Genomic DNA, 20,184 nt, shown 5'->3' on the forward strand with positions numbered 1-20,184 from the left:
GTGTCCAGCGTGTGTGTCCAGTGTGTGTGTCCAGTGTGTGTGTCCAGTGTGTGTGTCCACTGTGTGTGTGTCCAGTGTGTGTGTGTCCAGCGTGTGTGTCCAGTGTGTGTGTCCAGTGTGTGTGTGTCCAGCGTGTGTGTCCAGTGTGTGTGTCCAGTGTGTGTGTCCAGTGTGTGTGTCCACTGTGTGTGTCCAGTGTGTGTGTCCAGTGTGTGTGTGTCCAGTGTGTGTGTGTCCAGCGTGTGTGTCCAGTGTGTGTGTCCAGTGTGTGTGTCCAGTGTGTGTCCAGCGTGTTTGTCCAGTGTGTGTGTCCAGTGTGTGTGTCCAGTGTGTTTGTCCAGTGTGTGTGTCCAGTGTGTGTGTGTCCAGTGTGTGTGTGTGTCCAGTGTGTGTGTGTCCAGTGTGTTTGTCCAGTGTGTTGTGTGTCCAGTGTGTGTGTCCAGTGTGTGTGTCCAGCGTGTTTGTCCAGTGTGTGTGTCCAATATGTGTGTGTCCAGTGTGTGTGTCCAGTGTGTGTGTCCAGTGTGTTTGTCCAGTGTGTTTGTCCAGTGTGTGTGTCCAGTGTGTGTGTCCAGTGTGTGTGTCCAGTGTGTGTGTGTCCAGTGTGTGTGTCCAGTGTGTTTGTCCAGTGTGTGTCCAGTGTGTGTGTCCAATGTGTGTGTGTCCAGTGTGTTTGTCCAGTGTGTGTGTGTACAGTGTATATGTCCAGTGTGTTTGTCCAGTGTGTGTGTCCAGTGTGTTTGTCCAGTGTGTGTGTGTCCAGTGTGTGTGTCCAGTGTGTGTGTCCAGTGTGTTTGTCCAGTGTGTATATGTCCAGTGTGTTTGTCCAGTGTGTTTGTCCAGTGTGTTTGTCCAGTGTGTGTGTGTCCAATGTGTGTGTCCAGTGTGTGTGTCCAGTGTGTGTGTCCAATGTGTATATGTCCAGTGTGTTTGTCCAGTGTGTTTGTCCAGTGTGTTTGTCCAGTGTGTGTGTGTCCAGTGTGTGTGTCCAGTGTGTGTGTCCAGTGTGTTTGTCCAGTGTGTGTGTGTACAGTGTATATGTCCAGTGTGTTTGTCCAGTGTGTGTGTCCAGTGTGTTTGTCCAGTGTGTGTGTGTCCAGCGTGTGTGTCCAGCGCGTGTGTCCAATGTGTGTGTCCAATGTGTGTGTCCAGCGTGTGTGTCCAGTGTGTGTGTCCAGCGTGTGTGTGTGTCAAGTGTGTGTGTCCAGTGTGTGTGTGTCCAGTGTGTGTCCAGCGTGTGTGTGTCCAGTGTGTGTGTCCAGTGTGTGTGTGTCCAGTGTGTGTCCAGTGTGTGTCCAGTGTGTGTCCAGCGTGTGTGTCCAGTGTGTGTGTCCAGCGTGTGTCCAGTGTGTGTGTGTCCAGTGTGTGTCCAGTGTGTGTCCAGCGTGTGTGTGTCCAGCGTGTGTGTGTCCAGTGTGTGTCCAGTGTGTGTCCAGTGTGTGTGTGTCCAGTGTGTGTGTGTCCAGTGTGTGTCCAGTGTGTGTCCAGTGTGTGTGTCCAGTGTGTGTGTCCAGTGTGTGTGTGTGTGTCCAGTGTGTGTGTGTGTATGTGTCCAGTGTGTGTGTGTCCAGTGTGTTTGTCCAGTGTGTGTCCAGTGTGTGTGTGTCCAGTGTGTGTGTGTGTGTCTTGTGTGTGTCCAGTGTGTGTGTCCAGTGTGTGTGTGTCCAGTGTGTGTGTCCAGTGTGTGTCCAGTGTGTGTCCAGTGTGTGTGTGTGTGTGTCCAGTGTGTGTGTGTCCAGTGTGTGTCCAGTGTGTGTCCAGTGTGTGTGTCCAGTGTGTGTGTCCAGTGTGTGTCCAGTGTGTGTCCAGTGTTTGTGTGTCCAGTGTATGTGTCCAGTGTGTGTGTGTCCAGTGTGTGTGTGTCCAGTGTGTTTGTCCAGTGTGTGTGTGTCCAGTGTGTGTGTCCAGTGTGTGTCCAGTGTGTTTGTCCAGTGTGTGTCCAGTGTGTGTGTGTCCAGTGTGTGTGTGTTCAGCGTGTGTGTCCAGTGTGTGTGTGTGTGTGTCCAGTGTGTTTGTCCAGTGTGTGTGTCCAGTGTGTGTGTGTCCAGTGTGTGTGTGTCCAGTGTGTGTGTCCAGTGTGTTTGTCCAGTGTGTGTCCAGTGTGTGTGTGTCCAGTGTGTGTGTCCAGTGTGTGTGTCCAGCGTGTGTGTCCAGTGTGTGTGTGTCCAGTGTGTGTATGTCCAGTGTGTGTGTCCAGTGTGTGTGTCCAGTGTGTGTGTCCAGCGTGTGTGTCCAGTGTGTGTGTGTCCAGTGTGTGTATGTCCAGTGTGTGTGTCCAGTGTGTGTGTCCAGTGTGTGTGTCCAGCGTGTGTGTCCAGTGTGTGTGTGTGTCCATTGTGTGTGTCCAGTGTGTGTGTCCAGTGTGTGTCCAGCGTGTGTTTCCAGTGTGTGTGTGTCCAGTGTGTGTGTCCAGTGTGTGTGTGTCCAGCGTGTGTGTCCAGTGTGTGTGTGTCCAGCGTGTGTTTCCAGTGTGTGTGTGTCCAGTGTGTTTGTGTCCAGTGTGTGTGTCCAGTGTGTGTGTGTCCAGCGTGTGTGTGTCCAGTGTGTGTGTGTCCAGCGTGTGTGTCCAGTGTGTGTGTGTCCAGTGTGTGTGTCCAGTGTGTGTGTGTCCAGCGTGTGTGTCCAGTGTGTGTGTCCAGTGTGTGTGTGTCCAGCGTGTGTGTCCAGTGTGTGTCCAGTGTGTGTGTGTGTCCAGTGTGTGTGTCCAGTGTGTGTCCAGTGTGTTTGTCCAGTGTGTGTGTGTCCAGTGTGTGTGTGTCCAGTGTGTGTGTCCAGTGTGTGTGTCCAGTGTGTTTGTCCAGTGTGTGTGTCCAGTGTGTGTGTGTCCAGTGTGTGTGTGTCCAGTGTGTGTGTGTCCAGTGTGTGTGTCCAGCGTGTGTGTCCAGTGTGTGTGTGTCCAGTGTGTGTGTCCAGTGTGTGTGTCCAGCATGTGTGTGTCCAGTGTGTGTGTGTCCAGTGTGTGTGTCCAGTGTGTGTGTGTTCAGCGTGTGTGTCCAGTGTGTGTGTGTGTGTGTGTGTCCAGTGTGTTTGTCCAGTGTGTGTGTGTTCAGCGTGTGTGTCCAGCGTGTGTGTGTGTGTCCAGTGTGTGTGTCCAGTGTGTGTGTGCAGTGTGTGTGTCCAGTGTGTGTGTGTCCAGTGTGTGTGTGTTCAGCTTGTGTGTCCAGTGTGTGTGTGTGTGTCCAGTGTGTGTGTCCAGTGTGTGTGTCCAGTGTATGTGTCCAGTGTGTGTGTGTCCAGTGTGTGTGTCCAGTGTGTGTGTCCAGTGTGTGTGTCCAGTGTGTGTGTCCAGTGTGTGTGTCCAGTGTGTTTGTCCAGTGTGTGTGTCCAGTGTGTGTGTCCAGTGTGTGTGTCCAGTGTGTGTGTCCAGTGTGTGTGTCCAGTGTGTGTGTGTCCAGTGTGTGTGTCCAGTGTGTGTGTCCAGTGTGTGTGTCCAGTGTGTTTGTCCAGTGTGTGTGTGTTCAGCGTGCGTGTCCAGTGTGTGTGTCCAGTGTGTGTGTCCAGTGTGTGTGTCCAGTGTGTGTGTGTCCAGTGTGTGTGTCCAGTGTGTGTGTGTCCAGTCTGTGTGTCTAGTGTGTCTGTATCCTCCACTATGTATGTGACCCTGTATCCTCCACTATGTCTGTATCCCTGTATCCTTCCTGTATCCTCCACTATGTCTGTGTCCCTGTATTCCTCCACTATGTCTGTATCCCTGTATCCTTCCTGTATCCTCCACTATGTCTGTGTCCCTGTATCCTCCACTATGTCTGTGTCCCTGTATCCCTCCACTATGTCTGTGTCCCTGTATTCCTCCACTATGTCTGTGTCCCTGTATTCCTCCACTATGTCTGTGTCCCTGTATTCCTCCACTATGTCTGTATCCCTGTATCCTTCCTGTATCCTCCACTATGTCTGTGTTCCTGTATCCTCCCTTATGTCTGTGTCCCTGTATCCGCCTGTATCCTCCACCATGTATGTGTCCCTGAATCCTCCACTATGTCTGTGTTCCTGTATCCTTCCTGTATCCTCCACTATGTCTGTGTCCCTGTATCCTTCCTGTATCCTCCACTATCTCTGTGTCCCTGTATCCTTCCTGTATCCTCCACTATGTCTGTGTCCCTGTATCCTTCCTGTATCCTCCACTATGTCTGGGCCCCTGTATCCTTCTTATATCCTCCACTATGTCTGTGTCCCTGTATCCTTCCTGTATCCTCTACTATGTCTGTGTCCCTGTATCCTTCCTGTATCATCCACTATGTCTGTGTTCCTGTATCCTCTACTATGTCTGTGTCCCTGTATCCCTCCTGTATCATCCACTATGTCTGTGTCACTGTATCATCCACTATGTCTGTGTTCCTGTATCCTTCCTGTATCCTCCACTATCTCTGTGTCCCTGTATCATCCACTATGTCTGTGTCCCTGTATCCTCCACTATGTCTGTGTCCCTGTATCCTTCCTGTATCCTCCACTATCTCTGTGTCCCTGTATCCTTCCTGTATCCTCCACTATGTCTGTGTCCCTGTATCCTTCCTGTATCCTCCACTATGTCTGGGCCCCTGTATCCTTCCTGTATCCTCCACTATGTCTGGGCCCCTGTATCCTTCTTATATCCTCTACTATGTCTGTGTCCCTGTATCCTTCCTGTATCCTCCACTATGTCTGTGCCCCTGTATCCTTCCTGAATCATCCACTATGTCTGTGTCCCTGTATCCTTCCTGTATTCCTCCACTATGTCTGTGTCCCTGTATTCCTCCACTATGTCTGTGTCCCTGTATCCTCCACTATGTATGTGTCCCTGTATTCCTCCACTATGTCTGTGTCCCTGTATCCTTCCTGTATTCCTCCACTATGTCTGTGTCCCTGTATTCCTCCACTATGTCTGTGTCCCTGTATTCCTCCACTATGTCTGTGTCCCTGTATTCCTCCACTATGTCTGTGTTCCTGTGTCCTTCCTGAATCATCCACTATGTCTGTGTCCCTGTATCCTTCCTGTATTCCTCCACTATGTCTGTGTCCCTGTATTCCTCCACTATGTCTGTGTCCCTGTATCCTCCACTATGTCTGTGTCCCTGTATTCCTCCACTATTTCTGTATCCCTGTATCCTTCCTGTATCCTCCACTATCTCTGTGTTCCTGTATCCTCCACTATGTCTGTGACCCTGTATCCTCCACTATGTCTGTGTCCCTGTATTCCTCCACTATGTCTGTGTTCCTGTATCCTTCCTGTATTCTCCACTATCTCTGTGTCCCTGTATCCTTCCTGTATCCTCCACTATGTCTGTGTCCCTGTATCCTTCCTGTATCCTCCACTATGTCTGGGCCCCTGTATCCTTCTTATATCCTCCACTATGTCTGTGTCCCTGTATCCTTCCTGTATCCTCTACTATGTCTGTGTCCCTGTATCCTTCCTGTATCATCCACTATGTCTGTGTTCCTGTATCCTCTACTATGTCTGTGTCCCTGTATCCCTCCTGTATCATCCACTATGTCTGTGTCACTGTATCCTCCACTATGTCTGTGGCCCTGTATCCTCCACTATGTCTGTGCCCCTGTATCCTTCCTGTATCCTCCACTATGTATGTGTACCTGTGTCCCTCCTGTATCCTCCACTATGTCTGTGGCCCTGTATCCTCCACTATGTCTGGTTCCCTGAATCATTCCTGTATGCTCCACTATGTATGTGTACCTGTGTCCCTCCTGTATCCTCCACTATGTCTGGGTCTGTATCCTCCACTATGTCTGTGACCCTGTATCCTCCACTATTTCTGTATCCCTGTATCCTTCCTGTATCCTCCACTATCTCTGTGTTCCTGTATCCTCCACTATGTCTGTGACCCTGTATCCTCCACTATGTCTGTGTCCCTGTATTCCTCCACTATGTCTGTGTTCCTGTATCCTTCCTGTATCCTCCACTATGTCTGTGTCCCTGTATCCTCCACTATGTCTGTGTCCCTGTATCCTCCACTATGTCTGTGTCCCTGTATTCCTCCACTATGTCTGTGTTCCTGTATCCTTCCTGTATCCTCCACTATGTCTGTGTCCCTGTATCCTCCACTATGTCTGTGTTCCTGTATTCCTCCACTATGTCTGTGTCCCTGTATCCTCCACTATGTCTGTGTTCCTGTATCCTTCCTGTATCCTCCACTATGTCTGTGTCCCTGTATCCTCCACTATGTCTGTGTCCCTGTATCCTCCACTATGTCTGTGTTCCTGTATCCTTCCTGTATCCTCCACTATGTCTGTGTCCCTGTATCCTTCCTGTATCCTCCACTATCTCTGTGTCCCTGTATCCTTCCTGTATCCTCCACTATGTCTGTGTCCCTGTATCCTTCCTGTATCCTCCACTATGTCTGGGCCCCTGTATCCTTCTTATATCCTCCACTATGTCTGTGTCCCTGTATCCTTCCTGTATCCTCTACTATGTCTGTGTCCCTGTATCCTTCCTGTATCATCCACTATGTCTGTGGCCCTGTATCCTCCACTATGTCTGTGTCCCTGTATTCCTCCACTATGTCTGTGTCCCTGTATCCTCCACTATGTCTGTGTTCCTGTATCCTTCCTGTATCCTCCACTATGTCTGTGTTCCTGTATCCTTCCTGTATCCTCCACTATGTCTGTGTCCCTGTATCCTCCACTATGTCTGTGTCCCTGTATCCTCCACTATGTCTGTGTCCCTGTATTCCTCCACTATGTCTGTGTTCCTGTATCCTTCCTGTATCCTCCACTATGTCTGTGTCCCTGTATCCTCCACTATGTCTGTGTCCCTGTATTCCTCCACTATGTCTGTGTTCCTGTATCCTTCTTATATCCTCCACTATGTCTGTGTCCCTGTATCCTTCCTGTATCATCCACTATGTCTGTGTTCCTGTATCCTCTACTATGTCTGTGTCCCTGTATCCCTCCTGTATCATCCACTATGTCTGTGTCACTGTATCCTCCACTATGTCTGTGTCCCTGTATCCTTCCTGTATCCTCCACTATGTCTGTGTCCCTGTATCCTTCCTGTATCCTCCACTATCTCTGTGTCCCTGTATCCTTCCTGTATCCTCCACTATGTCTGTGTCCCTGTATCCTTCCTGTATCCTCCACTATGTCTGGGCCCCTGTATCCTTCTTATATCCTCCACTATGTCTGTGTCCCTGTATCCTTCCTGTATCCTCTACTATGTCTGTGTCCCTGTATCCTTCCTGTATCATCCACTATGTCTGTGGCCCTGTATCCTCCACTATGTCTGTGTCCCTGTATTCCTCCACTATGTCTGTGTTTCCCTGTATCCTCCACTATGTATGTGTTCCTGTATCCTTCCTGTATCCTCCACTATGTCTGTGTTCCTGTATCCTTCCTGTATCATCCACTATGTCTGTGTTCCTGTATCCTCTACTATGTCTGTGTCCCTGTATCCCTCCTGTATCATCCACTATGTCTGTGTCACTGTATCCTCCACTATGTCTGTGTCCCTGTATCCTCCACTATGTCTGTGTCCCTGTATTCCTCCACTATGTCTGTGTTCCTGTATCCTTCCTGTATCCTCCACTATGTCTGTGTCCCTGTATCCTCCACTATGTCTGTGTCCCTGTATCCTCCACTATGTCTGTGTTCCTGTATTCCTCCACTATGTCTGTGTTCCTGTATCCTTCCTGTATCCTCCACTATGTCTGTGTCCCTGTATCCTTCCTGTATCCTCCACTATCTCTGTGTCCCTGTATCCTTCCTGTATCCTCCACTATGTCTGTGTCCCTGTATCCTTCCTGTATCCTCCACTATGTCTGGGCCCCTGTATCCTTCTTATATCCTCCACTATGTCTGTGTCCCTGTATCCTTCCTGTATCCTCTACTATGTCTGTGTCCCTGTATCCTTCCTGTATCATCCACTATGTCTGTGTTCCTGTATCCTCTACTATGTCTGTGTCCCTGTATCCCTCCTGTATCATCCACTATGTCTGTGTCACTGTATCCTCCACTATGTCTGTGTCCCTGTATCCTCCACTAGGTCTGTGTTCCTGTATTCCTCCACTATGTCTGTGTTCCTGTATCCTTCCTGTATCCTCCACTATGTCTGTGTCCCTGTATCCTTCCTGTATCCTCCACTATCTCTGTGTCCCTGTATCCTTCCTGTATCCTCCACTATGTCTGTGTCCCTGTATCCTTCCTGTATCCTCCACTATGTCTGGGCCCCTGTATCCTTCTTATATCCTCAACTATGTCTGTGTCCCTGTATCCTTCCTGTATCCTCTACTATGTCTGTGTCCCTGTATCCTTCCTGTATCATCCACTATGTCTGTGTTCCTGTATCCTCTACTATGTCTGTGTCCCTGTATCCCTCCTGTATCATCCACTATGTCTGTGTCACTGTATCCTCCACTATGTCTGTGGCCCTGTATCCTCCACTATGTCTGTGCCCCTGTATCCTTCCTGTATCCTCCACTATGTATGTGTACCTGTGTCCCTCCTGTATCCTCCACTATGTCTGTTGCCCTGTATCCTCCACTATGTCTGTGTCCCTGAATCATTCCTGTATGCTCCACTATGTATGTGTACCTGTGTCCCTCCTGTATCATCCACTATGTCTGTGTCACTGTATCCTCCACTATGTCTGTGGCCCTGTATCCTCCACTATGTCTGTGCCCCTGTATCCTTCCTGTATCCTCCACTATGTATGTGTACCTGTGTCCCTCCTGTATCCTCCACTATGTCTGTTGCCCTGTATCCTCTACTATGTCTGTGTCTCTGTATCCTTCCTGTATCCTCCACTATCTCTGTGTTCCTGTATCCTCTACTATGTCTGTGACCCTGTATCCTTCCTGTATCCTCCACTATGTCTGTGACCCTGTATCCTTCCTGTATCCTCCCTTATCTCTGTGTTCCCTGTATCCTCCACTATGTCTGTGTCCCTGAATCATTCCTGTATCCTCCCTTATGTCTGTGTCCCTGTATCCCGCCTGTATCCTCCACCATGTATGTGTCCCTGAATCCTCCACTATGTCTGTGTTCCCTATATCCTCCACTATGTCTGTGTCCCTGAATCCTTCCTGTATCCTCTACTATGTCTGTGTTCCCTATATCCTCCACTATGTCTGTGTCCCTGAATCCTTCCTGTATCCTCTACTATGTCTGTGTTCCCTATATCCTCCACTATGTCTGTGTCCCTGAATCCTTCCTGTATCCTCCACTATGTCTGTGTCCCTGTATCCTTCCTGTATCCTCCACGATGTGTGTGTGTTCCTGTATCCATCCCTACATTCTCCACTATGTCTGTATCCCTGTATCCTCCACTATGTCTGTGTCCCTGTATCCTTCCTGTATCCTCCACGATGTGTGTGTGTCCCTGTATCCGTCCCTACATTCTCCACTATGTCTGTATCCCTGTATCCTCCACTATGTCTGTGCCGCTGTATCCTCCACTATGTCTGTGTCCCTGTATCCTTCCTGTATCCTCCAATATGTCTGTGACCCTGTATCCTTTCTGTATCTTCCACTATGTCTGTGTCCCTGTATCCCTCCTGTATACTCCACTATGCCTATTTTCCTGTATCCTCCACTATGTCTGTGCCCCTGTATCCTCCACTATGTCTGTGTCCCTGTATCCTTCCTGTATCCTCCAATATGTCTGTGACCCTGTATCCTTTCTGTATCCTCCAATATGTCTGTGACCCTGTATCCCTCCTGTATCCTCCACTATGTCTATGTCCCTGTATCCTTCCTGTATCCTCCACTATGTCTGTGTCCCTGTATCCTTCCTGTATCCTCCACTATGTCTGTGTCCCTGTATCCTTCCTGTATCCTCCACTATGTCTGTGACCCTGTATCCTTCCTGTATCCTCCACTATGTCTGTGCCCCTGTATCCTTCCTGAATCATCCACTATGTCTGTTTCCCTGTATCCTTCCTGTATCCTCCACTATGTCTGTGCCCCTGTATCCTCCACTATGTCTGTGTCCCTGTATCCTTCCTGTATCCTCCAATATGTCTGTGACCCTGTATCCTTCCTGTATCCTCCACTATGTCTGTGTCCCTGTATCCTTCCTGTATCCTCCACTATGTCTGTGTCCCTGTATCCTTCCTGTATCCTCCACTATGTCTGTGTCCCTGTATCCTTCCTGTGTCCTCCACTATGTCTGTGTCCCTGTATCCTTCCTGTATCCTCCACTATGTCTGTGACCCTGTATCCTTCCTGTATCCTCCACTATGTCTGTGTCCCTGTATCCTTCCTGTATCCTCCACTATGTCTGTGTCCCTGTATCCTCCAATATGTCTGTGACCCTGTATCGTTCCTGTATACTCCACTATGTCTGTGTCCCTGTATCCCTCCTGTATTCTCCACTATGTCTGTGTCCCTGTATCCTCCACTATGTCTGTGTCCCTGTATCCTTCCTGAATCATCCACTATGTCTGTTTCCCTGTATCATTCATGTATCCTCCACTATGTCTGTGTACCTGTATCCTTCCTGTATCCCCCACTATGTCTGTGTCCCTGTATCCTTCCTGTATCATACACTATGTCTGTGTCCCTGTATCCTTCCTGTATCCTCCACTATGTCTGGGCCCCTGTATCCTTCCTGTATCCTCCACTATGTCTGTGTCCCTGTATCATCCACTATGTCTGTGTCCCTGTATCCTCCACTATGTCTGTGTCCCTGTATCCTTCCTGTATCCTCCACTATCTCTGTGTCCCTGTATCCTTCCTGTATCCTCCACTATGTCTGTGTCCCTGTATCCTTCCTGTATCCTCCACTATTTCTGGGCCCCTCTATCCTTCCTGTATCCTCCACTATGTCTGGGCCCCTGTATCCTTCTTATATCCTCTACTATGTCTGTGTCCCTGTATCCTTCCTGTATCCTCCACTATGTCTGTGGCCCTGTATCCTTCCTGTATCATCCACTATGTCTGTGGCCCTGTATCCTCCACTATGTCTGTGTCCCTGTATTCCTCCACTATGTCTGTGTCCCTGTATCCTCCACTAGGTCTGTGTCCCTGTATCCTCCACTATGTCTGTGTCCCTGTATTCTCCACTATGTCTGTGTCCCTGTATCCTCCACTATGTCTGTGTCCCTGTATTCCTCCACTATGTCTGTGTTCCTGTATCCTTCCTGTATCCTCCACTATGTCTGTGTCCCTGTATCCTCCACTATGTCTGTTCCTGTATTCCTCCACTATGTCTGTGTTCCTGTATCCTTCCTGTATCCTCCACTATGTCTGTGTCCCTGTATCCTCCACTATGTCTGTGTCCCTGTATTCCTCCACTATGTCTGTGTTCCTGTATCCTTCCTGTATCCTCCACTATGTCTGTTCCCTGTATCCTCCACTATGTCTGTGTCCCTGTATCCTCCACTATGTCTGTGTCCCTGTATTCCTCCACTATGTATGTGTTCCTGTATCCTTCCTGTATCCTCCACTATGTCTGTGTGCCTGTATCCTCCACTATGTCTGTGTTCCTGTATCCTTCCTGAATCATCCACTATGTATCCTCCACTATCTCTGTGTCCCTGTATCATCCACTATGTCTGTGTCTCTGTATCCTTCCTGTATCCTCCGCTATGTCTGTGTTCCCTATATCCTCCACTATGTCTGTGTCTCTGTATTCTTCCTGTATCCTCCACTATCTCTGTGTCCCTGTATCCTTACTGTATCATCCACTATGTCTGTGTCCCTGTATTCCTCCACTGTGTCTGTGTTCCTGTATCCTTACTGTATCCTCCACTATGTCTATGTCCCTGTATCCTTCCTGTATCCTCCACTATGTCTGTTTCATCCACTATGTCTGTGTCCCTGTATCATCCACTATGTCTGTTTCCCTGTATCCTTCCTGTATCCTCCACTATGTCTGTGTCCCGGTATCATCCACTATGTCTGTATCCCTGTATCCTCCACTATGTCTGTGTCCCTGTATCCTTCCTGTATCCTCCACTATGCCTATTTTCCTGTATCCTCCACTATGTCTGTGTCCCTGTATCCTTCCTGTATCCTCCAATATGTCTGTGACCCTGTATCCTTTCTGTATCCTCCCCTATGTCTGTGTCCCTGTATCCTCCAATATGTCTGTGACCCTGTATCCTTCCTGTATCCTCCACTATGTCTGTGCCCCTGTATCCTCCACTATGTCTGTGTCCCTGTATCCTTCCTGTATCCTCCAATATGTCTGTGGCCCTGTATCCTTCCTGTATCATCCACTATGTCTGTGTCCCTGTATCCTTCCTGTATCCTCCACTTTGTCTGTGACCCTGTATCCTTCCTGTATCATCCACTATGTCTGTGTCCCTGTATCCTTCCTGTATCCTCCACTATGTCTGTGTCCCTGTATCCTTCCTGTATCCTCCACTATGTCTGTGTTCCTGTATCCTTCCTGTATCCTCCACTATGTCTGTGTCCCTGTATCCTTCCTGTATCCTCCACTATGTCTGTGACCCTGTATCCTTCCTGTATCCTTCACTATGTCTGTGTCCCTGTATCCTTCCTGTATCCTCCACTATGTCTGTGTCCCTGTATCCTCCAATATGTCTGTGACCCTGTATCCTTCCTGTATCCTCCACTATGTCTGTGTCCCTGTATCCCTCCTGTATTCTCCACTATGTCTGTGTCCCTGTATCCTCCACTATGTCTGTGCGCCTGTATCCTTCCTGAATCATCCACTATGTCTGTTTCCCTGTATCCTTCCTGTATCCTCCACTATGTCTGTGTCCCTGTATCCTTCCTGTATCATCCACTATGTCTGTGTCCCTGTATCCTTCCTGAATCATCCACTATGTCTGTTTCCCTGTATCCTTCCTGTATCCTCCACTATGTCTGTGTACCTGTATCCTCCACTATGTCTGTGTCTCTGTATCCTTCCTGAATCATCCACTATGTCTGTGCCCCTGTATCCTTCCTGTATTCTCCACTATGTATGTGTCCCTGTATCCTCCACTATGTCTGTGTCCCTGTATCCTTCCTGAATCATCCACTATGTCTGTTTCCCTGTATCCTTCCTGTATCCTCCACTATGTCTGTGTACCAGTATCCTTCCTGTATCCTCCACTATGTCTGTGTACCTGTATCCTTCCTGTATCCCCCACTATGTCTGTGTCCCTGTATCCTTCCTGTATCATACACTATGTCTGTGTCCCTGTATCCTTCCTGTATCCTCCACTATGTCTGTCTCCCTGTATCCTTCCTGTATCCTCCACTATGTCTGTGTCCCTGCATCCTTCCTGTATCCTCCACTATGTCTGTGTACCTGTATCCTTCCTGTATCCCCCACTATGTCTGTGTCCCTGTATCCTTCCTGTATCCCCCACTATGTCTGTGTCCCTGTATCCTTCCTGTATCCTCCACTATGTCTGTGTCCATGTATCCTTCCTGTATCCTCCACTATGTCTGTTTCCCTGTATCCTTCCTGTATCCTCCACTATGTCTGTGTACCTGTATCCTTCCTGTATCCCCCACTATGTCTGTGTCCCTGTATCCTTCCTGTATCATACACTATGTCTGTGTCCCTGTATCCCCCCTGTATTCCTCCACTATGTCTGTGTCCCTGTATCCCGCCTGTATCCTCCACTATGTCTGTGTCCCTGCATCCTCCACTATGTCTGTGTTCCTGTATCCTTCCTGTATCCTCCACTATGTCTGTGTCCCTGTATCCTCCACTATGTCTGTGACCCTGTATCCTCCACTATTTCTGTATCCCTGTATCCTTCCTGTATCCTCCACTATCTCTGTGTTCCCTATATCCTCCACTATGTCTGTGTCCCTGTATCCTTCCTGTATCCTCCACTATGTCTGTGTTCCTGTATCCTTCCTGTATCCTCCACTATGTCTGTGTTCCCTATATCCTTCACTATGTCTGTGTCCCTGTATCCTTCCTGAATCATCCACTATGTCTGTTTCCCTGTATCCTTCCTGTATCCTCCACTATGTCTGTGTACCTGTATCCTCCACTATGTCTGTGTCTCTGTATCCTTCCTGAATCATCCACTATGTCTGTGCCCCTGTATCCTTCCTGTATTCTCCACTATGTCTGTGTCCCTGTATCCTCCACTATGTCTGTGTCCCTGTATCCTTCCTGAATCATCCACTATGTCTGTTTCCCTGTATCCTTCCTGTATCCTCCACTATGTCTGTGTACCTGTATCCTTCCTGTATCCTCCACTATGTCTGTGTACTTGTATCCTTCCTGTATCCCCCACTATGTCTGTGTACCTGTATCCTTCCTGTATCATACACTATGTCTGTGTCCCTGTATCCTTCCTGTATCCTCCACTATGTCTGTCTCCCTGTATCCTTCCTGTATCCTCCACTATGTCTGTGTCCCTGCATCCTTCCTGTATCCTCCACTATGTCTGTGTACCTGTATCCTTCCTGTATCCCCCACTATGTCTGTGTCCCTATATCCTTCCTGTATCCTCCACTATGTCTGTGTCCATGTATCCTTCCTGTATCCTCCACTATGTCTGTGACCCTGTATCCTTCCTGTATCCTCCACTATGTCTGTGTCCCTGTATCCTTCCTGTATCATACACTATGTCTGTGTCCCTGCATCCTTCCTGTATCCTCCACTATGTCTGTGACCCTGTATCCTTCCTGTATCCTCCACTATGTCTGTGTCCCTGTATCCTTCCTGTATCATACACTATGTCTGTGTACTTGTATCCTTCCTGTATCCCCCACTATGTCTGTGTCCCTGTATCCTTCCTGTATCATACACTATGTCTGTGTCCCTGCATCCTTCCTGTATCCCCCACTATGTCTGTGTCCCTGTATCCTTCCTGTATCCTCCACTATGTCTGTTTCCCTGTATCCTTCCTGTATCCTCCACTATGTCTGTGTCCCTGTATCCTTCCTGTATCATACACTATGTCTGTGTCCCTGCATCCTTCCTGTATCCCCCACTATGTCTGTGTCCCTGTATCCTTCCTGTATCCTCCACTATGTCTGTTTCCCTGTATCCTTCCTGTATCCTCCACTATGTCTGTGTACCTGTATCCTTCCTGTATCCCCCACTATGTCTGTGTCCCTGTATCCCTCCTGTATTCCTCCACTATGTCTGTGTCCCTGTATCCCGCCTGTATCCTCCACTCTGTCTGTGTCCCTGCATCCTCCACTATGTCTGTGTTCCTGTATCCTTCCTGTATCCTCCACTATGTCTGTGTCCCTGTATCCTCCACTATGTCTGTGACCCTGTATCCTCCACTATTTCTGTATCCCTGTATCCTTCCTGTATCCTCCACTATCTCTGTGTTCCCTATATCCTCCACTATGTCTGTGTCCCTGTATCCTTCCTGTATCCTCCACTATGTCTGTGTTCCTGTATCCTTCCTGTATCCTCCACTATCTCTGTGTTCCCTATATCCTCCACTATGTCTGTGTCCCTGTATCCTTCCTGTATCCTCCACTATGTCTGTATCCCTGTATCCTTCCTGTATCCTCCACTATCTCTGTGTTCCCTATATCCTCCACTATGTCTGTGTCCCTGAATCCTTCCTGTATCCTCCACTATGTCTGTGTTCCTGCATCCTCCACTATGTCTGTGTTCCTGTATCCGTCCTACATCCTCCACTATGTCTGTGTCCCTGTATCCTTCCTATATCCTCCACTATGCCTATTTTCCTGTATCCTCCACTATGTCTGTGTCCCTGTATCCTTCCTGTATCCTCCAATATGTCTGTTACCCTGTATCCTTCCTGTATCCTCCACTATGTCTGTGTCCCTGTATCCTCCAATATGTCCCTGTGACCCTGTATCCTTCCTGTATCCTCCACTATGTCTGTGACCCTGTATCCTTCCTGTATCCTCCACTATGTCTGTGTCCCTGTATCCTCCACTATGTCTGTGTCCCTGTATCCTTCCTGTATCCTCCACTATGTCTGTGTCCCTGTATCCTTCCTGTATCCTCCACTATGTCTGTGTCCTTCCTGTATCCTCCACTATGTCTGTGTCCCTGTATCCTTCCTGTATCCTCCACTATGTCTGTGACCCTGTATCCTTCCTGTATCCTCCACTATGTCTGTGTCCCTGTATCCTTCCTGTATCCTCCACTATGTCTGTGTCCCTGTATCCTCCACTATGTCTGTGTGTCCTTCCTGTATCCTCCACTATGTCTGTGTCCCTGTATCCTCCACTATGTCTGTCCCTGTATCCTCCACTATGTCTGTGTCCCTGTATCCTTCCTGTATCCTCCACTATGTCTGTGTCCCTGTATCCTCCACTATGTCTGTGTCCCTGTATCCTTCCTGTATCCTCCACTATGTCTGTGTCCCTGTATCCTCCACTTTGTCTGTGTCCCTGTATCCTTCCTGTATCCTCCACTATGTCTGTGTCCCTGTATCCTTCCTGTATCCTCCACTATGTCTGTGTCCCTGTATCCTTCCTGTATCCTACACTATGTATGTGTACCTGTATCCTTCCTGTATCCTCCACTATGTCTGTGTCCCTGTATCCTTCCTGTATCCTCCACTATGTCTGTGTCCTTCCTGTATCCTCCACTATGTCTGTGTTCCTGTATCCTTCCTGTATCCTCCACTATGTCTGTGTCCCTGTATCCTCCACTATGTCTGTGTCCTTGCATCCTCCACTATGTCTGTGTCCCTGTATCCTTCCTGTATCTTCCACTATGTCTGTGTCCCTGCATCCTCCACTATGTCTGTGTTCCTGTATCCTTCCTGTATCCTCCACTATGTCTGTGTTCCTGTATCCTTCCTATATCCTCCACTATGTCTGTGTCCCTGTATCCTTCCTGTATCCTCCACTATGTCTGTGTTCCTGTATCCTTCCTGTATCCTCCACTATGTCTGTGTTCCCTATATCCTCCACTATGTCTGTGTCCCTGTATCCTTCCTGTATCCTCCACTATGTCTGTATCCCTGTATCCTTCCTGTATCCTCCACTATCTCTGTGTTCCCTATATCCTCCACTATGTCTGTGTCCCTGAATCCTTCCTGTATCCTCCACTATGTCTGTGTTCCTGCATCCTCCACTATGTCTGTGTTCCTGTATCCGTCCTACATCCTCCACTATGTCTGTGTCCCTGTATCCTTCCTATATCCTCCACTATGCCTATTTTCCTGTATCCTCCACTATGTCTGTGTCCCTGTATCCTTCCTGTATCCTCCAATATGTCTGTTACCCTGTATCCTTCCTGTATCCTCCACTATGTCTGTGTCCCTGTATCCTCCAATATGTCTGTGACCCTGTATCCTTCCTGTATCCTCCAATATGTCTGTGACCCTGTATCCTTCCTGTATCCTCCACTATGTATGTGTCCCTGTATCCTCCACTATGTCTGTGTCCCTGTATCCTTCCTGTATCCTCCACTATGTCTGTGTCCCTGTATCCTCCACTATGTCTGTGTCCCTGTATCCTTCCTGTATCCTCCACTATGTCTGTGACCCTGTATCCTCCACTATGTCTGTGGCCCTGTATCCTCTACTATGTCTGTGTCCCTGTATCCTCCACTATGTCTGAGTCCCTGTATCCTCCACTATGTCTGTGTCCCTGTATCCTCCACTATGTCTGAGTCCCTGTATCCTCCACTATGTCTGTGTCCCTGTATCCTTCCTGTATCCTCCACTATGTCTGTACCCCTGTATCCTTCCTGTATCCTACACTATGTCTGTGCCCCTGTATCCTTCCTGTATCCTCCACTATGTCTGTGTCCCTGTATCCTTCCTGTATCCTACACTATGTCTGTGCCCCTGTATCCTTCCTGTATCCTCCACTATGTCTGTGTCCCTGTATCCTTCCTATATCCTCCACTATGCCTATTTTCCTGTATCCTCCACTATGTCTGTGTCCCTGTATCCTTCCTGTATCCTCCAATATGTCTGTTACCCTGTATCCTTCCTGTATCCTCCACTATGTCTGTGTCCCTGTATCCTCCAATATGTCTGTGACCCTGTATCCTTCCTGTATCCTCCAATATGTCTGTGACCCTGTATCCTTCCTGTATCCTCCACTATGTATGTGTCCCTGTATCCTCCACTATGTCTGTGTCCTATATCCTTCCTGTATCCTCCACTATGTCTGTGTCCCTGTATCCTCCACTATGTCTGTGTCCCTGTATCCTTCCTGTATCCTCCACTATGTCTGTGACCCTGTATCCTCCACTATGTCTGTGGCCCTGTATCCTCTACTATGTCTGTGTCCCTGTATCCTCCACTATGTCTGAGTCCCTGTATCCTCCACTATGTCTGTGTCCCTGTATCCTCCACTATGTCTGAGTCCCTGTATCCTCCACTATGTCTGTGTCCCTGTATCCTTCCTGTATCCTCCACTATGTCTGTACCCCTGTATCCTTCCTGTATCCTACACTATGTCTGTGCCCCTGTATCCTTCCTGTATCCTCCACTATGTCTGTGTCCCTGTATCCTTCCTGTATCCTACACTATGTCTGTGCCCCTGTATCCTTCCTGTATCCTCCACTATGTCTGTGTCCCTGTATCCTTCCTGTATCCTCCACTATGTCTGTGTCCCTGCATCCTCCACTATGTCTGTGTTCCTGTATCCTTCCTGTATCCTCCACTATGTCTGTGTCCCTGTATCCTCCACTATGTCTGTGACCCTGTATCCTCCACTATTTCTGTATCCCTGTATCCTTCCTGTATCCTCCACTATCTCTGTGTTCCCTATATCCTCCACTATGTCTGTGTCCCTGTATCCTTCCTGTATCCTCCACTATGTCTGTGTTCCTGTATCCACATTTACATTTACATTTAAGTCATTTAGCAGACGCTCTTATCCAGAGCGACTTACAAATTGGTGCATACACCTTATGACAACCAGTGGAACAGCCACTTGCATCTAAATCTTGTTGGGGGGAGAAGGATTACCTACCCTTACTTACCCTATCCTAGGTATTCCTTGAAGAGGTGGGGTTTCAGGTGTCTCCGGAAGGTGGTGATTGACTCCGCTGTCCTGGCGTCGTGAGGGAGTTTGTTCCACCATTGGGGGCCAGAGCAGCGAACAGTTTTGACTGGGCTGAGCGGGAACTGTACTTCCTCAGTGGTAGGGAGGCGAGCAGGCCAGAGGTGGATGAACGCAGTGCCCTTGTTTGGGTGTAGGGCCTGATCAGAGCCTGGAGGTACTGAGGTGCCGTTCCCCTCACAGCTCCGTAGGCGAGCACCATGGTCTTGTAGCGGATCCTGAGCTTCAACTGGAAGCCAGTGGAGAGAGCGGAGGAGCGGGGTGACGTGAGAGAACTTGGGAAGGTTGAACACCAGACGGGCTGCGGCGTTCTGGATGAGTTGTAGGGGTTTAATGGCACAGGCAGGGAGCCCAGCCAACAGCGAGTTGCAGTAATCAAGACGGGAGATGACAAGTGCCTGGATTAGGACCTGCGCCGCTTCCTGTGTGAGGCAGGGTCGTACTCTGCGGATGTTGTAGAGCATGAACCTACAGGAACGGGACACCGCCTTGATGTTAGTTGAGAACGTCAGGGTGTTGTCCAGGATCACGCCAAGGTTCTTAGCGCTCTGGGAGGAGGACACAATGGAGTTGTCAACCGTGATGGCGAGATCATGGAACGGGCAGTCCTTCCCCGGGAGGAAGAGGAGCTCCGTCTTGCTGAGGTTCAGCTTGAGGTGGTGATCCGTCATCCACACTGATATGTCTGCCAGACATGCAGAGATGCGATTCGCCACCTGGTCATCAGAAGGGGGAAAGGAGAAGATTAATTGTGTGTCGTCTGCATAGCAATGATAGGAGAGACCATGTGAGGTTATGACAGAGCCAAGTGACTTGGTGTATAGCGAGAATAAGAGAGGGCCTAGAACAGAGCCCTGGGGGACACCAGTGGTGAGAGCGCGTGGTGAGGAGACAGATTCTCGCCACGCCACCTGGTAGGAGCGACCTGTCAGGTAGGACGCAATCCAAGCGTGGGCCGCGCCGGAGATGCCCAACTCGGAGAGGGTGGAGAGGAGGATCTGATGGTTCACAGTATCGAAGGCAGCCGATAGGTCTAGAAGGATGAGAGCAGAGGAGAGAGAGTTAGCTTTAGCAGTGCGGAGCGCCTCCGTGATACAGAGAAGAGCAGTCTCAGTTGAATGACTAGTCTTGAAACCTGACTGGTTTGGATCAAGAAGGTCATTCTGAGAGAGATAGCGGTAGAGCTGGCCAAGGACGGCACGCTCAAGAGTTTTGGAGAGAAAAAGAGAGAAGGGATACTGGTCTGTAGTTGTTGACATCGGAGGGATCGAGTGTAGGTTTTTTTTCAGAAGGGGGTGCAACTCTCGCTCTCTT

The 20,184-nt window shown here is 49.0% G+C and overlaps 1 protein-coding gene across 1 annotated transcript in view; it reads left to right on the plus strand.

The window, feature by feature from the left end:
• The first annotated feature begins 1,330 nt into the window (after window positions 1-1,330).
• LOC127912214 (keratin-associated protein 10-6-like) overlaps window positions 1,331-20,184 on the plus strand; it is a 76,719-nt gene continuing 57,865 nt past the window's right edge. The window contains exons 1-2 of the mRNA XM_052481129.1: window positions 1,331-2,056; window positions 2,795-3,469. Of these exons, the coding sequence (XP_052337089.1) occupies window positions 1,828-2,056; window positions 2,795-3,469 (904 nt within the window). The 5' untranslated portion in view covers window positions 1,331-1,827. The remainder of the gene's footprint in view (window positions 2,057-2,794; window positions 3,470-20,184) is intronic.

Source organism: Oncorhynchus keta, chromosome 26, assembly GCF_023373465.1.
Source record: "Oncorhynchus keta strain PuntledgeMale-10-30-2019 chromosome 26, Oket_V2, whole genome shotgun sequence".
Lineage (NCBI taxonomy): Eukaryota > Metazoa > Chordata > Actinopteri > Salmoniformes > Salmonidae > Oncorhynchus > Oncorhynchus keta.